We start from the raw sequence: 23,010 nt of genomic DNA, 5'->3' as shown, positions 1-23,010 counted from the left end.
ATACATTGAACACTATCCACCAATCCAGTGGGTAGTATAGACTTATCCTTAGCCTCTGTCCATGCTGCAGGAGTAGTTGTGTTAGCAGCTAATGAATTGTGCTAACTCATGCTGTAGCCTATATCCCATTATGGGTCAGCCAACTCCAGTTAAAAGCACCACCACACTTGAGTTAAGGGGTCCTGTGTGTGGACAGGACTTGAATTAATATACTAGCTAAGACAAGTCCGAAGAAAAGAGGGGGAGGCCCATAGATCTGTGCAGTCTACTGTGAATAGAGTCTGAGTTTGGTGTCATAAACTAATGGTGATTGGCAGACACCAGTCCTCTTTCCCTCCCTCAACCCCACCCCCTCGCAGTTTGACCTGTGAAGTCAGAAGGCCAGAGTGGAGAAGTAGAACCCAAAGCGTATCTGAGCCTCCATCCTCTCCCAACCCAGGGAATCCACCTCACAGGGATCCATGGGGCATCAGCAACCCCAAACTAGCTAATCTATCTTTCATCCTACTCATCCACACAGGGCTGGCTTTATGAATGGCGGGGCCCAATTCAAATACCTGGCGGCAGTCCGGGGCTTCGGTGGCACTTCGGTAGCGGGGGGGTCCGCTCCTGGTCTTCCGCGGCACCAAAGGCCCCCTCCCCGCCGCTGAAATGCCGCCAAAGCCCTGGAGCAGACACCCACCCCCCGCCGCCGAAATACCACCAAAGACCCGGAGCAGACACACACACACATGCACCCTCCCCGCCGGGTGAGTATAAAATAAAAAACATTAAAAAGACGCCTAAGGCGCAGGGCCCTATCAGGCACAGGCGTGGGGCCCAATTCCGGGAAATCGGGGGAATCACCTTAAAGTTGACCCTTCATCCAGAGCAGTGGGGATATGATCTGCTTTTGTAATGGATGTGGGCCACGTGCTTTCTCCCCTGCCTCTAATTGTTGCTGTTCATCCCTCTGCCAGAGGCTGTCTGCAGACTCAGGCTGACATCGTTGCATCGGTTACATTCACATCATGTTTTTAAGATTTCCTTTTATGGAAGAGATGATTTTGATGTCATCATATGTGTCTGGGAGTCGGGCCCTAGGCATGTATCTGTTGTGGGTATGCCTTAATTTGGCTTACTCATGAGTATACCTGAACTCATTTAGGGAAAATGCACACACACACACGCGTATGTACGCACACACTCACTCACTCTTCAAGTCCTGATTTTTTTACTCCTAATCTACCACTTCCTCTGTTCATTTGTATCCTTGACTGTATCTCCAACAGGGTTCAGATGTTATGGGAGCCATGTGAGTTCCCTAAATAGATGTGTCTGTTCCCAGGTGTCTAGCACCAACTTGGATTCAGTGTGGCAAAATTGTTTATCTTTCCTCCTCAGACCTCCTTCAGAATTGTAACGTTTCTTCAGTTCAGGGAGGCTAATGACACATGAGCAGGAAGGATCATGGAGGACAGGGAAAGCGAGGCTGGCAACCGAGAGACCATGAGGAAGGGAAATGGGAAGAAGGTGGAGCTAACAGCCAGTCAGCAAAGAGGAAAGAAATCCATAGTTCATAGTAAAGAAGGAAGACTCTTCCAACATCAATGGTGTCCATCTGGTTGTAAAGCTGCTGTTCTTCCTCCTCCAGCTGAGGTGGTGGTCTGGAGCTCGGGTCCTTGTGCTCCTGCCCTATTACAGTTCCATAGTTCCTGACTCTTGCTAGGGGGAAATCCCTGGCCCTCGCCCTGGGATACTGGATATGAATCAGGTGCTGGTACTTTTGCATGTAGAATATTGCTTGGAAAACACTAATTAGAGCACAGTTCAAATTGCAGAAGCCCAGTTAGGATTTTTTGTACTGTATCAGTGTTTTACTAATTGGGAAAGGGACCTTCTGTTTCTTTCCGGTTTAAAGCAAATAGTACAGTTCACTGATAAGAATCAACTCTTCTTTTCCCGAACAGGTCTTTATCTTTGCTAATTCATTATGGCTTCTGGGATTACACTTATCTCCTCCACTGAAAATTGTTGTTCCAACAAGGGTTCTTGAGGATTAGACTGTATGTTAAGGAAAAATCTAACATCTGGATATTTTTTTTTAAATGGACTAAGAGGTCATTAATTTATATATGTATATATTTCTTTTAAAATAATGCTTTGCATGTATATACAGTCTGCCTTCTGAGGACCTCAACACTTTACAGACATTAACTTCACATTGCACCTGTAATGTAGGAAATATTATACAACTGTTAAATTTCAAGTTACAGTTCTAAAAAATAGGTGAACACATGACTTTGGGGAAATAAATTTAGACTATTGAAGCATTCCCTTCCTTCACCCAGGCTCCTCTTCTCATAGTCCTTGTCAACAGAATTTAAATTAAACAATTCAAACCCATCTACTAACTCATCTTTCATTAGTAAATATAAACGTCAAGCTATTACACATCCTACTCAAGGGAATCGTCTCAGCCATTCAGAGGGCAAGGATGCTGTGTAGTTCCTGACCCATAACCATAAAGAGTTTTTTCCTTTAACGCATTCCCCTGCACTCTGATTGTGGGTGTCCTGACTTGCATAACCATACAGTTTGTATCCCTGTATTCTGGCTGTCTGATAGCCATTATTAGCCAGTCAGAGTCTAGAGATTTATATAATCACTACACAATATTTTTCAGTTACTGTACTGTGAATATGTAATACTCTCTACCCTGACAACTTTAATCCCTTTGCTCTCACTGGCTCCTGTGCTCAGAATTATCCAAGGCCTGGCTAGCCTCAGGTTAGACTTTGAAGAGCTGTTACTTTGAGAGAGCCGTTCCTCACCACCAGCCAGTAGACACCTACTACCACACCCTACCTCACACAAGCTAGGAGCCCTCTCCAACATTACACATCAGCTAGGGTAGAACCCCTTTACCCAATCTCCCATGTGCACTCACCAGCTTCCTCCAGGGGATGCTTGCTCACCTCAAAAACCAAAAACCTTTCCCCTGCAACTACGCACTCTCTCAGCCCACTACCAGTGGGGACCCACTCAACCATCCCACAGCCAGAGGCCTCAGTACAATCTGTTTGCTCTCACTGCTTCCACCAAAGGTTGTTAGGTAGGGAAGCCACCATTTAGAGGAGCTTCCATGAGGTGCTGGGATGGGGGAAGCATGATAGGTCAATTATTACTGGGCCCAGCTGTTGAGGGTGGATGCATTGGTGAATTGGGGTGTATGTGGAAAGATTGATAGGTTTTGTGGGGGACTGTGGAACAGATGGATATTTTGCACAAGAGGGGTGAGAGTGAAGAAGGTACTTTCCTCAGGGAATGTTTTGTCACAAACTGAGGTGGAAAAACATTGAGAGATACCCTTGTTAAAACGTTGGAAGCACATCACTGCCCTAGAGGTCAGGGGTGAGACACATCTATTGGAGAAAGCCTGTCCATCCTTGTAACTAGTCTGAAGATAACTCGAGGCGCTTAGGCCCACTGAGATCAATCTAGCACAGGGGTCGGCAATCTTTCAGAAGTGCTGGGCCGAGTCTTCATTTATTCACTCTAATGTAAGGTTTCATGCGCCAGTTATACATGTTAACGTTTTTAGAAGCTCTTTTTCTCTAAGTCTAGAATATATAACCAAACGATTGTTGTATGTAAAGTAAATAAGGTTTTAAAAATGTTTAAGAAGCTTCATTTAAAATTAAATTAAAATGCAGAGTCCCCCCGGATCGGTGGCCAGGAACTGGGCAGTGTGAGTGCCACTGGAAATCTGCTTGCGTCCCGCCTTCGGCACACATGCAATAGGTTGCCTACCCCTGGTCTAGCACTTCTCACAAGCACTTAGGGGAAGAAAAATCCTCACCTTTCATGCTGAAATGGGTTTAATACTAGTTTAATATCAGATGTATGTATTGAGTTTCTGTTTCTTCATTTTTAAAAGTGATTTGAACATCATTTTTCTGTATTTAATTAGCTTCATGATTCAGATCTTTGTCTCAGATCTTGATTTTTTAGGGGGTTAGGGGGCATGTGACATTTTTCTGTGTATTTGACCTTGGCTTTACTCCAGAATAAATATTTTAAGATGTTCGTTGTGTATTTTGTGTCTTCAGTCAGAGACTAGGGGCAGACATAACCAGCACTGAGAGAAGTGAACTGTATAAACCACAATTAGAATTGTAGAGCACAGGTGTTTGAAGATCTTATACAGTTGCCAAGCTATTTGTTTCTCAAATGAGGGGGGCTTGGGGAGTGTATTTTGGAGAATAAACAGAGCAGAAGGGCTTTCTTTTGGCTGGAAAATTTTTTTTTTAATCCTAGTTTAAATTCTTCCGGACTAGATACATTTGATACCTGTATGGAACCACAATAATGAACAATTTTAAGTCATTTTCTAGTCTGTCTGGCCACTGAATTGACATCCTGTTTCAATGAGGAATTACCATTTAAGAATAACTCTCTCTAGCAGAGAAGCTTTCCTTTGAATGTAGAACTGGATTTTACAGTTTAACAACTGAATGCCAGGCTTTGGAACAAGACCACCTGTAATGATATTAAAACAACATCGTTGTTAGTGTCAAGATTAAGGGTAAGTGCTACTCTGGATGTATGAGGATTTCTGTAGGGAGATAGACATCTTAAATCTGCTAGTCATATACAAAGTGTTACTGGTATGAAAAAAATAGTGATGTGAATAACACCAGCTCACAGCACAACACACTTGATGATATATCTAGAGCCTCAGTGTTCACTGTATTTTGCAATTTAATGCACAGGATTTATATTTTTTCAGTCCTGCATTTCTGTATGCTCCACTGTGTCAGATCTGTATTCTTGGGACGTAAGGTTCCATTAAAAAAATAAATAATAATCATAGGCCTCTCGCTCTTCCCCCCCATACACTCATTTTCTATAATATGGTAATGATATCACCGTAGCAGTAATTACGGGTCATCTTCATTTCTTTCATCTCTGCTGGTTTTGATGGCTTCATTCCTTTGACGAAGAAGATTTGGCTCTGGGTGCTGTGATTATTTTGTTAAGCATTATTCGAATAGACAGGAGTGAGAGAAATTAATCAATCCAAATGCAATTAGCATCATGTTTAACCCAGTGATGGACGTCTCAAGGTGAAACAGCCAGGGGAGTTTCAGACATTATTATTCAATCCAGTGGCTCTTATCTAAATTATAATCAAGAGAGGTTTTTATTGGCTTCACGGAGAGGAGATGTAACTCTTTCCCTGCTCAGAGGGTCAAGGGGATCAGGCCTTCACCCTCATGGGATGCTGACTGCTGCCAGCTCCTGAAGTGGAGGTGCTGTAGGAGTTTCATCTTACTATTTAGGTCACTTGAAACAAAATAGCTATACGCTCCTCATGTTCTTGACATGGAACTAGATCTTAGTGGCTCTCTGGGCCTGGGCTGGGACATCACTGCCACTTACTGCGGGTTTATACCTGGTCTGGCATTGGCTGTCTGTATGTAAGCCAGCAGTGCCCAAATTCTTATACATTTGAAGTTCCTTGAGCATTCATCTCTGCAGCTTGATGTGAGTCTGGAATCTAGAAATGTGCTTTTGAGTAGGCAGGGTAGGGAGGGGAGCCAGTGGAGAAATGGAAAGAATGTAAACACTTGGCAGTCAGTCCACAGAGAGAAATTATTTGTACAAGTACCTTTGTGAGGAAATCACAAGGAGATTGTAAGGGAGGCTAAATGTGTTGAGTTAAATTATTATATGTGGTATTTGGTCACCTCCAGTAATTGCCCACCATCAGCTGAAGCTCTCCCTTAACCAACTAGGAGCAGTCACGTGCACCCAACTTGACCCAGGGAGTCAAGTCTGCAGCACCTCATGACCCTTTGTTTTTAAAACAAGTTATAGGTGCAACAGTACCTGTATGGACAGTCTTGATCCATCACTCTCAGATCATTTATCAGTCACAATGTAGTGTTCATATGGACAGAACCAGAAGGAAGGATGTCACAGTGCGGTTTCGTGCTTTAAGAAAAGACTGAAAGTCCTGACTCATAGCCTCTTATTCTGATTCTCTTCTGACTTGTTGCTTAGTATGTGTCTATAAGTCACTTCCCTTCTCTGAGGCTCAGTTACTCCCTCTGTAAAATGGGAATGAAAGTAGTTGGCCTCCTAGGGAATCTTGATTAAATTGTTTGCAGCGTGCTCTAAGATCCAAGAATAAAAGGTGCTATAGGAATAGAAAATATTGCTTCATACAGATGCTCCTTCTGGCAGCTACTCAATCCTCGGTCACCTTCCCTCAAAAGCAATTAATGACTGGGTAGATACTCAGTGTCCAGAGATGGTTTCTTAAGCACAAGTTGAACTTAAGCATATTTCAGGTAGTCTTGTCCTCTGTCCTCTGCGAAGGAGATGGGGATGGCATCTGCTAACCACTGTTCTTCAGAGATAACTCCTCCAGTTATTTACTGGTCTGGGTCTGCTTCATGGGTCCACACACACCAGGACACTGAGGTTTTTATTTAGCAGCCATATCAGAGAGAGATTGGGTCAGCAGAGCAGTCAGGGTTCTTTTTATGAAGTGTGAAGGATGGGATGGAGCAGGCCAAGTTCCTAACATCTACCAAGTGTTCATGGGACTGGTAGAATCTGGTCATTCTGCTTATAAGTATGTCTGGTAGCAGAGGAGCTAAGACCACCTGAGAAGTAAGAGGGTACAGGACTCTCCTCTTGCATTAGCAGAGTTTTTGAAGCAAGGTGACTGACCTCTCTTGCCCTGCTAACTGTGTCCCGTAGACCTTGGCTGATACAAGCCATTCTGTTGTGTCTTTCTAGGGTTAGAGTAGTAATTTTAATCTTCACATAGTTTGCTGTTTTAGTTTGTGTTTTTGTAAATAGGTTGCATCTGGGTTTTCTATCTGTATCTCCTGGGGCTGATTATCATACAAATGCCTCTGTACTCCTTAGTACTGCCCCGTAGTGTCCCCCAAATGTGCTAATAATGGAGTCCAGACAAAAGATTAAACTTTGCCATTGACTTTCACAAGCTAAGGGTATGTCTACACTATGAAATTAGGTCGATTTTATAGAAGTCGATCTTTAGAAAGCGATTTTATACAGTCGATTGTATATGTCCCCACTAAGCGAATTAAATCGGCTAGAATCGACTCATGGAGCAGTGCATTGTGGGCAGCTATCCCACAGTCCCCGCAATCTCGGCTGCCCATTGGAATTCTGGGTTAAGCTTCCAATGCCTGATGGTGCAAAAACATTGTCGTGGGTGGTTTGGGGTACATGTTGTTAATCTCTCCTTCCTCCTTCCCTCCCTCCCTCCCTCTGTGAAAGCAATGGCAGACAATCATTTTGCGCCTTTTTTACTGGGTTACCCTTGCAGATGCTGTAGCATGGCAAGCATGGAGCCCGCTCAGCTCACTGCTGCTGTTGTGAGCATAGTAAACACCTTGTGCATTATCCTGCAGTATGTGCAGAACCTGGTTAGGAGCCGCCAGCACAAGGACGATTGTGAGGAGGACATGGACACAGATGTTCCTGAAAGCACAGGACATCATAGCGGCAGTGGGGCAAGTTGATTCAGTGGAATGCCGATTCTGGGCCTGGTGAACAAGCACAGACTAGTGGGACCGCATAGTGTTGCAGGTATAGGATGATTCCCAGTGGCTGTGAAACTTTCACATGCATAAGACCACTTTCCTGGAACTTTGTGAGTTGCTTTCCCCCTCCATGAAGTGCAGGAATACCAAGATGAGAGCTGCCCTGACAGTTGAGAAGCGAGTGGCAATAGCCCTCTGGAAGCCTGCAATGCCTGACTGCTACCGGTCAGTCTGGACTCAATTTGGAGTGGACAAATCTACTGTGGGGGCTGCTGTGATCCAAGTAACCAAGGCAATCACTAACCTTCTGCTGGCAAGGGTAGTGACTCTGGGAAATGTGCAGGTCATAGAGGATGGCATTGCTGCAATGGGGTTCCCTAACTGTTGTGGGGCAATAGACGGAACACATATCTCTATCTTGGCACCAGACCACCTTGCCAACCATTACATAAACCGCGAGGGGTACTTCTCAATGGTGCTGCAAGCACTGGTAGATTACAAGGGACATTTCACCGACATCAGTGTGGGATGGCCGGGAAAGGTGCATGATGCTCGCATCTTTAGGAGCTCCGGGCTGTTTGAACAGCTGCAAGAAAGGACTTACTTCCCAGACCAGAAGATTACTGTTGAGGATGTTGAAATGCCAATAGTTATCCTTGGAGACCCAGCCTGCTCCTTACTTCCGTGGCTCATGAAGCCATACACAGGCAGCCTGGACAGTAGTAAGGAGCAGTTCAACTATAGGCTGAGCAAGTGTAGAACAGTGGTAAAATGTGCCTTTGGACGTTTAAAAGCTCGCTGGCACTGTTTGCTGACTAGGTTAGACCTCAACGCAACCAATATTCCCATTGTTATTGCAGCTGGCTGTATGCTCCATAATATCTGTGAGAGTAAGAGGGAGACGTTTATGGCGGGGTGGAAAGTTGAGGCAAATCACCTTGTGGCCAATTTTGAGCAGCCAGACACCAGGGCGATTAGAAGAGTACAGCTAGGTGCACTGCACATCAGAGAGGCTTTGAAAACGAGTTTCATGACTGGCCAGACTACGGTGTGACAGTTGTGTGTGTTTCTCCTGGATGCTAACCCGTCCCCTTTGTTGATTTTAATTCCCTGTAAGCCAACTACCCTTCCCCCTTCGATCACAGCTGGCAAAGGAAATAAAGTCACTACTATTTTGAAACCATGAATTCTTTATTAATTAAAAAAAAAAGTGAGATAAGTGACAACATGGCCCGGGAGGGTTGGGAGAGGAGGAAAGGACAAGGCCACATTGCTTATTGTAGCCACACTACAAATCAAAACTGTTTGAATGACAGCCTTCTGTTGCTTGGGCCATCCTCTGGAGTGGCGTGGCTGGGTGCCCAGAGCTCCCCCCTCCCTATGTTCTTGGGTGTCTGGGTGAGGAGGATATGGAACTTGGGGAGGAGGGCAGTTGGTTATACCATAGATGCAGCGGTGGTCTATGCTCTTGTTGCCTTTCTTGCAGCTACACCAAATGACTGAGCATGTCCGTTTGCTCCCCCTTTAGCCTCAGCATCGCCTCGTGCCTCTTCTCATCGCAATCACTGCATGCTTTCCTGGCCTCTGTCACTGTATGCCGCCATGCATTCAGCTGTGCCCTATCAGTGCGGGAGGACTGCATGACCTCGAAAACATGTCATCGCGAGTGCGGGTTTTTTTGCTTTCTAATCTGCGATAACCTCTGGGATGGAGATGATAGAGGGAACATAGAAACATATGCACCTGCGGTGAGATAAAAAGGGAGTGTAGAATTTAAGATATATTTCTGAGAACAAAAGGGAGACTCACTCACAGTGAATCAAGCAATTCACAGCAGACTGCACGTGTGCTTTAGGTGTAAGGTCGCATTTTGCCTTTTATATTGAGCGCCTGCCGGTATGGTGACACGTCACACACGGCTGGGCAACAGAATTTGGTTTCCAGGCAGCCATGGTAAGCCAAAGGGTACGCAGGGTTGGCTTCTTCTGCCTTCATAACATGTGGGAATGGTTTCAAACTGCAGCACCCTCCTTTCCCATAGGAAGCAATGCCAGTTGGGTTTGGCATTTAAAAGGAGAGGCTGCAGTTTAGAGGTGGATATGCAGCACACCCCTCCCCCAATCCACCGTGTGGCTATTCTCTGGGATGATCCCTTCACCCCTCCCCACACCGCGTGGCTATTCTCTGGGATGATCCCTTTTAGCCCAGCACAAACAGCCCAGCATGAACGGGGTCCTTTTACTGTTCCCTTACAAAAATTCTCCTATTTCAGCCAGGTGACCATGAATGATATCATTCTCCTGAGGCTAACACAGAAAGATACAGCCCGAAAGTTGCTTGAGTGCAACCAAAACCCAGGATCATTCACTGCCATGCTTTGTTCTGCAATGATTTCAGACTACCGCGGAGGACGAAATAAGGCAGCCCTCCCCAGAAACCTTCTGCAAAGGCTTTCAGAGTACCTCCAGGAGAGCTTCATGGAGGTGCCCCTGAAGGATTCCCGCTCCATCCCAGACATGTTAACAGGCTTTTCCAGTAGCTATACTGGCCGTGAATGCATCCTAAGTCTTCAGGGCAAATCAAATATTAAACACAATTGCTTTAAAACCCTGTAGTGTAATGACAAATGTGCACTCACCAGAGGTGCATTCTCCACCTTCAAGGTCCAGGAACCCACCTTGGGAGGGAATTGGCTCTGGGGTGATGAAAAGTTCCTGGCTGTCTGCTGCACATTCTCCTCCTCCTCCTCCTCTTCCTCATCCACAAAATCCTCCTCCCAGATGCATAAGATTCCCCCCTTGCAGGTGTCCATGGACAGTGGTGGGGTAAAGGTAGGGTCCCCCCCTAGAATGCCACGCAGCTGGTCATAGAAGCAGCATATGTGGGGTTCTGACCTGGAGTGACCATTTGCATCCTTTGTCTTTTGGTAGGCTTGCCTGAGCTCCTTAATTTTCATGCGGCACTGCTGTGTCCCTGTTGTAGCCTCTCTCCACCATGCCTTGTGCGATTTTGGCGTATATATTAGCATTTCTTCTTTTTGATCAGAGTTTGGCCTGCACAGATTCTTCTCCCCAAACAGCAATCAGGTCCAGTGTCTCCTGTTCAGTCCATGCTGGAGCTCATTTGCGATTCTGGGACTGCATGGTCACCTGTGCTGCTGAGTTCGCCACTCTGACCAAACAGGAAATGAAATTCAAAATTTCCTGGGGCTTTTCCTGTGTACCTGTCTAGTGCATCAGAGTTGAAAGTGCTGTCCAGAGCGGTCACATTGGAGCACTCTGGGATAGCTCTGGAGGCCAATACCGTCGAATTGCATCTGCAGTACCCCATATTCGACCCATCAAGGTCGATTTTAGTGCTCCTCCCCTCACCAGGGAGGAGTACAGCAGTTGATTTTAAGAGCCCTTTAGGTCAACAGAACAGGGTTGGTTGTGTAGACGCATTGCATATAAAATCGACCTAACGTGGCTAAATTTGGCCTAACCTAATAGGGTAGCCCAGGGCTAAGGCAAGTAAGAATCTTATCCATTGCTCAGGAGTGAGCTCTCCCAGGGCCCTCCATGTGTTAAACCAAGAATGTGTTTGTGTCTTCCTGCCCTAATGTTGTCTGCTCAGTCCAAGAGAAGTCTCCCTATTACAATGGACCTTCTTGGCTAATAAGATAAAAAACACCTCCTGCTGCTCGTCTCTCTCTCTCTCCAAGGTAGGCATCTCCCAGCCTTGGACAGTTCCCCTGGCCATTCTTCATATTTATAGTCAAGGGAAAGTACTTTGGTTTTGCCATCCCTGTAGTGATGTAGTAGTTCTACAATCAAGCACCATGTCTTTTATTAGTTTCCTGGTGTTGGCTGGTAATCTGATCAAAGCACAATAATTTAACTGGAAAACTGGCTACAAGACGAGTGCTTGGAAAAAAAAAGACGTTAGGAAATGGGGAATGTTTTAAAAGCAATCAACAGAATACTGTGGGGGAAGATGATGTGAAATGAATTAGATCAGGGCAACATGTATGAGAAACCAACCAGCAATGGGATGAGGAAGGAGGGATCATAAAATATTTAAATATGTGGCAGAATTAGAATATGTGAATGTGTGATGTGATCTAAAGAAAAACTATTCTAGAAATAATTCAGAAATATTTTTTAAAAACTTAATTTGGGCTTTTTAAAATCTGTAAGGCCAAATTTTTTAATTACCAGAAGTCCAACTGTACAGGACTCAAAGGAAGAGGAAAACTACAACAGTTAAATGTTTTAAACCTTTAAAATTTGTCTAAAATAGCCTTTTTTTACAAAAAAAAAAAAAGAAAGAAAAACAAGGCAAATATTCAAAGTCCGATATCTCAGGATCTTTCAGGTCTAAAACCAATTTCTGTGTTCCTCATTGGGAAGGTGAGAAAATCTCCCGTTTCATAGGGGAGAAAGTCAGTTTCCAAACCTGAAAAGTAGCAAAATATTTGAATTTAACTCTGTTACTGGTCCAGGGCTGAGCCTGTCCTACATTTTAGTCCAGTGTAATTTTGAGAAGTGAGTTTGTGGGAGAAAGGAGGAAATGTTTTTGTCAGGTTGATTGCATTTTTAAATGTCTGCAATTTGAAGCTGCTCATAGGCTTGGAATGCTAGAATAAGTCCCAGAAGAGATGGATTAGTGAGCAGAGGGCAGGTGTAATGGCCAAAGGTTCGTGATATATGCAGTTTGTCACATTATTCTGTTGCAAAGATACCCCCACATGCATTGTTTATGTGTAATCGTGTGTGTGTATATTTGTGTATGGGTATAATAGAGTGGGGTGTGTGTGTGTATGTATATCATTTTGGGATCCTTCTGGCTGAAAGTTGCTTATATAAGTGTAAGTCACTGTTTTCATTACTGGTTTTACCGCAGTAATCCTCCATTATTTCTTGGCTATCCAGGCCTTATGACACAGTTTGTATTATGTTGTCATATGCATGAGAAGGCTGTTTATGAGATGTTGGGAACCAATGAGAATGGACCCCCATCTCCAGCAGAGTGTTCTTTTCTAATTAAATTGTCACTAGAAGGAACATCCGGAGCAGCAGTTTTCATTTTCAATTGGAGGCAAAACATTATGAGTTTTTGTCATTTGATTAAAAAGTTACTTAACCTTTAAATTGCTACAGATGTAAAGATGGCTCTGAGTTTCCAATGTAATCGCCTCAAAGTTAAAATCAGGAAAATCTTTGTGTAATGAAACCCATATGTCATAGTGAAAGGATGCAAAGTGCTGGCAGAGTGGGCTGCTCTAGCAGGAGATTCTGCACCCAATCTTGTTAGCCAGGGCTGCTTTTGGTAATCCCTCATCTCCTCACTTGTAAGAAATCAATCTGTACCACTGAATCTTTTCAGCCAGCAGCCACAAAATTTACTGCAGGAGGCAGTTTGGGGACAGTTGTAGTAGAAGAGGAGCACAAGGCAACAAGGCTAAATGCAAGATTGAGGGATTGAAGTTCTAAAGAAGAGATTATATTAAACCTAACTCCACCCTCTGAGCAAATGGAAATCACAGCTTCCCTTTTCCGCCCTGATCTCTCCTGTCCAATACATGCTCTGAGATCCACCTCTTCCAAGGCAGAAAATGTAATTCCTGGGTCAGGGGTCCCCATTATTTACAGCAGTCTGATGCAAGTGCTTTATGCAGTCTGAGGAAATGGAGGATCTGTTTAAGTGCTTGACTTTTATTGTAACTTAGGCTGATAACATCTTTAAAAGGTGTTTTTCTGTGGTCTTCAATACTCACCCCCCCCTTTCCCCACCTAACTGCGGAGATTAATTTGTAACCAGGCTATTGGGATCGTATCCATTGTTGATTTTCTATTGTAGTGATAGATGCACAGCATAGGAAGGGTTGTAAATTGTGACTTGACATGGAGATTCATGTTTCTGTTTTATGCTGCACAGGCTCTGTGGTGTCTGTTTGCTGGTACAATGAAACCTGCGCTAAGGCCCCACCACCATTAGACAAGTGCCTGGTTTAAGCAACCATTTTAAACTATCCCAAAGGCTTCCAGTCCATTTTTTGTCCAGCCTTTTAATTAAAAGATCCACCACTTCTGTCTACTAGGCAACTGGCTTCTGCTGTTCCCTTGGGCAGTTGCTTAAGATAGGTTTTACGGTCTTTCCCTTTGACTGCAATCACTTTTAGACCATAGAGGTGGTTTCTTCATTCTCCAGCTTCTACAGCAACCCAAACAACTCCAGGATGCCCACCTGAAAATGCTGTTCCCATCATAAAGAATTTAACAGGAGCTGGGTAGATGGAGCACTTTTAATATTGGAGACTTTTTTATGAAACACTCATGTTCAGGAAAGACTTCAAAGCAAATTTAAAAAAGGAAGGAATAGCTAAGATGTTTGAACGCAGAACCACGTAATCTTGATCTGTCCTGTTTTTACCAGCAATACACTGACCTGTGGTTCTTGGGAAGATCAGAGAGTCATGCAGAGCGGGGAAAACAAGATTGTAAATATTTGTATAAACTTGCCTTTACAGTTTGGCTTGGATTTGTTTGCATTATGGTGATGTATTTCATGGCAATCTCTATACATATACAAACATGTGGGACCCTTCTCTTAGTTTGGTGTCATACCTTTAAAAATAAAGCCCTGACACAGCCTGTATGTGGAGAAGAGAAATACAGAATAGCAGAAGCCTGCCTCGTGCTCCTAATGGGATTTTGTAGCAGCATGTGTGAGTTTGTTTCAGAAGTCAGAAATGAACAGATGTTGGTATAAATTACCTCTGTGTCTGATGTCTTGCAAATTAAAAGCGCGGTTGGCATCACTAAACAATTTCACCAGGTTGGGCGGGGGGAAGAACGGGCGGTGATTATTGTAGCAGGTCGGTAAGAATCTTAAGCTACAGCAGAGTAGGATAGCAAGGATAAAGGAATGAAGAATAAAATGAGAGGTCTGTGAATTAATCAGAAATGTTAACATCTCCGATGACAAGTGAACAGGAGGGCACGTGCTCTGGAGCAACCCCCAACCCACAGTAATTTCACTCAAAGCACAGAAGGAGTCTGTGCTCACTGCTTGATTTATAGGGCGCAACCCTCTTTGGGGGAACGGAATTGTCATACATGTGTATATCTCCTACATGGGTCTGATTTTTAGGAAATCTTGCCACTCTGTCAGCTGAGAATGCTGTAGCTGAATTTTGTGCTTTCTCCACAATAGCATTTTACAACGCTGCACAGTTAGATAGTGTGAAGCATGGCTGTGTCAGGAAGCTGCTTGCATTGAAGAGTCTGTTTCAAACTGAAACCTCTAGAAAACTCACATTTTTATTAATCACATTCTTGGTTTGTTTATAACAATATAGTTCTGAACCAAAAAATCCAAACCACCCTCTGCCCTTCTCCAGCTCCTTCCATCTGGGAGTCTCAGAGCACTTTATTGGTATTAACACTCTGGGAGGCAAACAGATATTTTTGTTATTACACCCATTTTGCAGGTGGAGAAATTGAGGATCAAATGGAGTAAATGGTTTCCTGGGCTCACAAAATGAATCAAGGGCACGGCAGGAAATAGATCCCAGATTTCCTGAATGCAAGTCCAGTTCTTTAGACAAAGGACTGTTCTTCAGTATAATGGGAAGACCCTTTGTGTTCTGCAATTCCTCAGCCATGGAAACTGCCATAGAATTCATCCTTTTTCTTGGAATTGTGCTCCAGAATCCATGTTTACATTTTAAAAAAGAAATTTCTAGCCATCATGATTGAAAACATGAACCAGTGTCACTGATGCAGTAATGTCTGCCTGAGTCTGCAGGCAGCCTGAAACAAAAGCTCTAATAGCTGAGATATGTCCCATTCATTTCAACAGGGTGTTGACTCTGAAACCTAATCATGCCAATTTATACCAGCATTAGCTATTTCACTGTTGACTGTTTTAGCAGAAACAGCCAGCTACTGGATACAGCTTCTTCAGGTAGGGAAGTAGAAGATTGGTAGTATAGGGAATTGAGGATGGCATCTGAGGTCTTTCAATGGTAGGGCATGAGTTCTAATCAGCCAGGTGAGTAGTGACCAAATGTCTTTGCCTGATGATGGGTGTTTAGTAGCTTATGTGAAATTAATTCAGTTTCTACAGGCGTTATTTGTCATTTTTGCTGTTCTTCTCAGTAGAGAGGTCAAGAACTATGAATGGACCCTCTACAAACTAAAATCCCATCTCATCCCTTGAGGGCGTTCTCTCTAGGTTTAGTGTAGGAAACTTGCACTGCCCCTGTACCTGTTCTGTGAATAAAGGACTCCATGTTCCCTGGGCTGTCAGTCAGGAACCTTTCACCAGCACAGAGCTTACTAAAGCCTTTATTGAAAAGAGCTGAAAAGGTGAGGAAACCCGTCTCTCCAGGGCTCGGTCACTAATCATGCTGTCTATATTTTGTATTGTGATTGTGGGACAAAGATTGTATTAGGGTGGCTCTGCCAGAGCCTATGGGCTCACAAGTCAGAAATGTTTTGTGCAGGAAAGTGGCTGTATAAACTCTGCTGTAATACAGCAACCAGAGATTGATAGTGCCAAGAGCGAGAGAGAGACATATAAACCTTGCCTTGCTGTATTTAATATCTAGGAACTGACAATGCAAAGAGAGAAGACCAAAGCTCTATAAACTCTACTTTATTACACCATCCATAGATGAACTGCATTGAGGGAATATAAACCCCATCATATTGCAGCATCCAGGGAGTAACACTGCCAAGGGAGAGAGAAAATGCTGTGTAATTTCTGTTTAAGATCATAAGTATCCAGGGACCAGTAATCCTGAAATGGAGAGAGACAGAACTCCATAATCTCTGATGGATTTTAGCATCCAGGAACAATTGCCCTGAGACAGAGCAATGGAGCTCTGGTTTACACCATTCAAAGATTGATAGTGCAAAGACAGAGAGAGATCTTGCATGACCGTGAGGCTATCCACAATAGGAATAGAAAGTGTGGATTGTATGTAATGAGACAGGCCATGGGAATTATTGCTGAGCTTTGAAGTTTCCAATGTGTGGCCTATGTTTCCAGGCTGTCAGGAATTCAAGGTGCAGTTCAGATTCATTTTTTCATTTAAAAAAGTTCTTAGCTGTGTTAGCACCAATGCACAGTTCTGAATGAATTTCTGTCCTCTGATTAAATATTGTAAATGGTCCTGCTCTATTTGTTTGACATTAATCTTTTTTTCCCTTGTGATTTCAGCTAGAGAAATGACTCGAGGGAAGTTCCTGAACATCCTGGAGAAACCCAAGAAGTAACTGCTGTTACTGGAATTCAGGCAAAAATATCCCTGTCTGGATCATCTCACCTCTCACTGCAGATCCAGCTGAACACTATGATTTCCTAAAGAGAAGGATAAAGCTCTTGGCTCTAGAGCTACAGAAGCAAACCTCTTTACTGCTTCCACAGCTCTTCTCCTTACTGACGAGCAGCATTCCAGACATGCTCACAATGATTGCCAGTAGTTCCATCAGCACTGAGACTTCATCCAACCTTTTCGGCACCTGATTGCCAGGAAAACTCAATCCTAGCATGCTGTGGCAAAGTTGTGCAGCAGTCTTTCTATAAACCATTCAAAGCAGTACATCCCCAGTGGCCTCACTCAGTTCCTCTCAGTGGTGGCATCTATTAAACCAGGGCCTTTGTGATGCTGGCCGGTACCTCTGGGTGATGCATTGACACTTGCATGTGTCTCTCTTGCCTTAGGAACAGTGATTCCATGTGTGTAATTTCCATGCTGAAAGCACCATTGCAGTACTATAAGCAGGGTTCTGGATGAAGACTGACAGTCCTGGGATTGGTTAGTCCTGGATCTGCACACTCGTACCCTGCTTACAAGACATTACTCACACCCTTCAGAGGAGGATGTCCTGCAATCAAGCGAAGTCCTTCAGTCCTGTCTGTACTATTCTGCTCTTCATTCCACAAATACTTGCATCAGGTGCTATGTGCACAGGGAGCTCCATCTCGATGCTAAACATTTGTGTGTGCTCTTGTTAAACCTAGACCAATGAACCATAGGCAGTGAATGAGAAAAGGTGGCTATTACTGTATCATGAAAGAAAATATCCCTGTGGGAACTTCTGCCAGGACACAAACAGATCTATCAGCCCACTTTGCAAATCCAACTCAGTGAGAGTCCGGCTGAGGTACTGGAGGAAGATACAGGGTTGAAGGGCAATAATGTTTTCAATTATAGAGAGCTTCAAGATGGAGCGACTGTCTTGTTCACACCCCCGTGGGGATAATCTTCATAAACAGCATCTGCATGCTTACACTTGAAAATAGAATTCTGATGTTTTCCCACATTATTAGAAAACAGCAGCCCCGGAACTTGCTTCACCCGCAAATGTAGAATGTGCACCCCATTGAGGGGGAGAATTGTACTGTAAACTAGTATTCTCCTGTACAGATTGGGTCTCATTCATCTGGTACTGGAGTACTTTTTAGTGCCTTGAGGCCCATCTGGTACTGGAGTACCTTTTAGTGCCTTTCCTCTTTTAACATGCTGCTGTGTATCAGTCCTGCGTGTTCAGATTTTATTTTTCTCCATAAGGTTGACACAGCTCTTATTTCACTGTTTTCTTTTGCCCAGTAAAATTATGTATTCTAGAGTTAACAAACTGGTTGTTCCTCGGGGCTAAAAAATAGTACTAAAGTGTTGGTCCAAGAGCAGTTTTTTCTCTTTGTTTAAACAGTTTCATACACATTTTAGCATGTGTGTCCTTTAAATTTAGTTATTCCCCAATTTGCAGTTGGCTGTGAGGTGTGAATTGAATCGGGGCTGTACTTGTACAACATCATATTAATGGACTGTCCTTGAAGCATCCTATTCTTCTGTCTTGGGGCGGACTCTGATTTTAGGCTCTGTGTGCATTAGAGAGGAGCAGACTTCTGATTTTTTACTAAAATTTTTGAAGTCTTTCCATCTTCAGTCTGTGGGTGCCTCCATTTTGTCAACCAGAACTAGGCTAAATTGGGAAAGCTCCTCTTCACTAAGCTTGCACAATTAAGACCATGTTCTGCAAAGACTTACTCAAGTGCTTAACTTTGAGCATGGGGCTGTACTTGTATGCTTGTCTTTGGAGAATTGAGGCTTAACAAAGCACCTGCATCTCTTGAAAGGAGGGGCAATAGGATAGTAGGAGATGCAGAGAAGCTGAGAGTGGGGAGTCAGAGACAGGGAAGGGACTTGCTTAGTTGCTGGTCAGAATGGCCATAGATGTAGCTTTGAAAGTATTAATTTAACTTATATGTTTGTTGAAAAATATTAACATTTGTATGTCTAGTTTGGATGTGTTCTGTATATATAGAATGTGTGGCCCAAAAGTGACTGTTGTGAATTTTGGTCCTTTTTTGCATGTTATGGAGGTCTGCCACTCCAATGCATGAGGTGTTTGGGAAGCTGAGAAGTATAGATGTAGACCTCGGAAGTTTGCCACGAATCTGCATGTCTATTTTATGATCTGGCTGGTAAAATATCTCAAACTTCAAGTAGTTGGTACCATAGCATGTAAAAAATCCTTTCTTCTACTCTCACCCTGTGCAGCAGTACTTATCTTCTAACTACGGGCAGCATGTGATATATGCCTTAGATTCAAGATATTTATTGGTTGTGTACTTGTCATGTATAGAGATAATCAGTGTTGTTTTTTTTTATTGGTAGTATTTACATGTATTTTTGTGTGTTAGAAGATTGTAATCTGTCTGTCTGTTGCTCTGTGTTCTTATAATAAACAAGTGCAAAGCTTACAGAATGGTATGAGTTTCCTTGAAACGGCCTGTGAAATGTGGAAGCTGTGACCAACCACCTAGGAAATGTTCCGTAGCAACAGATTGTCCACCATTAAAGTTTAATAGTAAGGCACTTTTCTGGATCCCACTATATCAGTTTGTGACCAGCAGGCGTTACCTCCTCATTGGTAAATAAGTGGCAACAGCCAAAAAGAACTAAGAATTTTTAGCAGCCTTCACAAGCTCCGTTTCTTTCTGCTGTGATGTTCTTCCCAATTATGGGACAGTTACAGAGCAGCAGCAAATGTTCGCAACTGTGTATGTGAGAGATTTTTATTTTATAATGAAAAATATCAAAAACAGTGAAGAAAAGGAAGAATAAAGGCAGAATAAGGAGGGAAAGGAAAATCAAAACTCGATTGCATTATCCCAGGGTTGTCATTACTTGATAGAGCATTGTCATGTGTCTTACCTTCCCCAGTACATTCAAATGTTAGTCTAAAATCCACAGAAACAAAGCTAATAAGTCTTCACATATGTACTGTGTCTTTTAAATGTCAATGTTTTATTAATCCCATTCTATTCGTCCTCTAGCCCTAGAATGATTCAACTTTCAACATGGAACCATCAGGTGCTGTGCCATTTGTGCAGCTGAAATAAATACTTGTTCCGGAGAATCCATGGGCTTCTATGAATTAGGTAAAAGAATAGAAGGAGCCAGAGTTAATAGGAGAGATGAATTATGTGCCACTTCAAAGCTTAGAATTTTGGAGTTCCACAACATACATGTATATAGCGCCTGGATTCCATCTCTCATTGCCAGTATTTTCCTTAATTACTACTTCATTCATGAGGGTCAGGAACTGTATGTTTATACCTGATTAGATTAAGAAATTTCCTAATCTGTATCAATGTCTTAACCACTTCTTCTCAAAATGGGAGTATAATTTTAATGTAGGTATCTGCTCCAAGAAGGAGTTCTGTAGCTGTTATATGTTAGGCCTGTGCCATAAATAAGTTAGTTTGGTCAAAATGTCTCAATATTGGATCCCTTATTGGTTCTTCATCTGTCTGGAAAGGACAGCATTTCAGCAGAAGGTCAGTGGACATCCTCAGCAAATGGTACGCCGCCAACACAGTCGGTTCCTCAGAAACTCAACGGTCATAATCTTCTCAAGATGGGGCTATTAACAAATTGCCACAAATGGAGGGGGGAAGTCTTCAGTTTTGATCTAGAAGCAAGAGGCCCTCACTTCAGTGAACAATGCATTCCTTCACTTGCGGGAGGAGCTCCTCATAAACATTTGCAAAGCCACCTCATTATCCTACTTAAGACTCTCCTTTAGAATGCTGCCTACAAAAGCTTAAGTTAGGCAACTAGTTTTCAGAAAACACTGCCTGTCATGCTGACCAGCATTGTCTCACTGTTCCCTTGTGCATCTCCTGTCTCTGTCTGTCTGTATCCACATTGTCTTTTGTCTTCTACATCAACTGTAAACTCTTGGGGGTAGTATTTGAAAAATGCCTAGCACAATGGAGTCTTGATCCATGACTGGGACTCCTAGGTGCTACAATAGTACAAATAACTAGTATAATACATTGGATTCAGGCATTCCTGTCTTTCCCCTGCCGCCTCTCATTCTGAGTATCATTACTAAAATTAGACAGGACAAGGTTCAGGCAATGATAGTTTTGACTTGGATTAATCAGTTTTTATTCTCAGACCTCCTCTCCAAGAAGTTATCATAGGTTCATGATTAATCCGTCCATTTGGGATTCTGGCAGTGTGAATCCTGGACTGTTAATAATCTCTCTGAATTTAAGTATTCCCTAGAGTTTTAAAAGAGCTTCTTGGAGAGAAGGGAGCATTCAACAACAAGAATCTATACACAGGAATGGAGAAGAGTCTTGCTTGTATTTTTCTAGTTCTATTACAATCTACGGTGTATTCAGAATGACCAATTTGGGGCTATTTCAGACAGTCTGGGTTATCCTTGAGTTCTGTTAAGCTCTGATTGACTGCCATCTCTGCTTACTATCTTCTAGATTTTTGAAGGGATTGATCCATATCTTTCCATCCATTTGAGATCCACTACCTTCTAGGAACTTGAAATTCGTACTTATGAAGCTAATGGAATCACCATTGAGATTCTGGGAGAATACTCTTCATGCTATTGATTCTTGAAGATTTCATTCCTCTCCTATGTTGGCTTCCAAGTTCAATACTCTTCCAAAATTATTAATAAATGCTCCACAAACCCACATACTTTTCGAGGATTTTTACTGCTATTTAATCTCTCAAGAATTGGGATCCATGTTGATCATACTCAAAGGAGAAAGAGAGGTTACTTACCAGTAACTCTGCTTCATGTAGATTGTCTGTTCCAATTCACATTTAACTACCTCTATCCTCTTCTTCTTTGCTAAGGATTCTGAAAAAGTGAAAGGAAGTGACAGAGGCTTGGAATCACTCTCATGTACATCCTTGGGGCTAAATATTAAGTGCCATAAGGGGCCAGTCATGTAGCTCCCATGGTTATTGCTTCCTAGAGAGTTCTGACTGGATGCTGTAGGATACATAAGTATTCCAAGAATTACTGTCTACCTGAGTAACCTTTTTCTCTATTATTGGCCAATGGAGATCAATTACTCCTTGTTGTCCGGTTGACAGAGAACTAGCGTGGAGTTCATTGTGCCCTTTGCAGCGTAGTCATGACCAAAGTTACCCACTTCCTGGAGTAACTGAAACAATAACAGTATAAATCTCAGCCCAGACGTCCTTCTTGAACGTGGACGTTCTTAGAGTTTCCTTCCACAATCTCCTCTGAACCCAAACATACACACCCCTTATATCATGATTGAGCTAACTGGATCTACTTGCCAGCATGATAGAACAGTAAGTACCATGAATCTGAAATAGGGTGTTAGTGCTTGTACCTAGGGTAATTCAGCAGAAGAGTCCAGCTTTCCTTTAGAGGGTTAGAGTCTGCCACCCTATCACAAAGTCTTACTGCCCATTGGCAGATGGACCCAAAACAAATCAAGGCCAAAGGTTTGTAGTAGAAACCTCTTTCTCAAGCACTTCCTGGATATTTGAGAAGCATTGTCATCTATCCATACAACACTTACTGACCTTTTCCTAAGCATGTGTGTAGGCTAAATTGTTGAAATGAGAAAACGCTTATAAATAGTTTGTGCCTTATAAATAGTTAATGAGAAGCTTGGGCTTTCCTTTGCTGTCCTAGAAATTTCTGTCCCTCTTCTGATGAACCGGTTAGTTACAAAGCTGGTTTAATAGCCATCGATCGGTTTTACTTCTTTCCCTTGGAGCTGGAACCATGAACCTTCACAATAACTTGTAGTGCACTCACTGAGGGAATGTACTACTGTGGAAATCCTAGTCTTGAACATTTGTGGGCAGCCAAAAACTGCCATTTTCTGAGTTTTATCCTTAAAAAAAAAAAAAATCCTGAAGAAATGTAAAATACAAAAAGCTGGGTTTGATCCTGCAAACCCCTTTTTCACCTGAGTAGTCTCACTAATGCTTGAGGTTGTAGGGAGGACTTTGAATAATCTGTGATTTTTAGGAAATGTCACACACCAAACTTTACATACTAGCCCCTATTTTACATTTTCTAGGCTCTCTCTGCATGAAGAGAGTCAAAGACTAGAGGTGAAATCCTGTCCTCATTGACTTTAA

General features: G+C 42.9%; 1 protein-coding gene across 4 annotated transcripts in view; it reads left to right on the top strand.

Moving 5' to 3' along the window:
• The window catches only part of LIN52 (lin-52 DREAM MuvB core complex component), a 149,685-nt gene that overhangs the window by 52,688 nt on the left and 73,987 nt on the right, over nt 1-23,010 (top strand). The window contains exon 6 of one of the 4 annotated variants that reach the window (XM_030559190.1): nt 19,905-20,706. The exons of 2 other annotated variants lie outside the window; for them this stretch is intronic. In XM_030559190.1, coding sequence (XP_030415050.1) covers nt 19,905-19,915 — 11 coding nt within the window. In that variant the 3' untranslated portion in view covers nt 19,916-20,706. Of the gene's footprint in view, nt 1-16,778; nt 19,329-19,904; nt 20,707-23,010 lie in introns of those variants that run through there. One more of the 4 variants, XM_030559189.1, reaches the window with a different exon arrangement.

This window comes from Gopherus evgoodei, chromosome 4 (genome assembly GCF_007399415.2).
Source record: "Gopherus evgoodei ecotype Sinaloan lineage chromosome 4, rGopEvg1_v1.p, whole genome shotgun sequence".
NCBI classification, from domain to species: Eukaryota; Metazoa; Chordata; order Testudines; family Testudinidae; genus Gopherus; species Gopherus evgoodei.
This window is presented reverse-complemented; position numbering and strand designations above follow the sequence as displayed.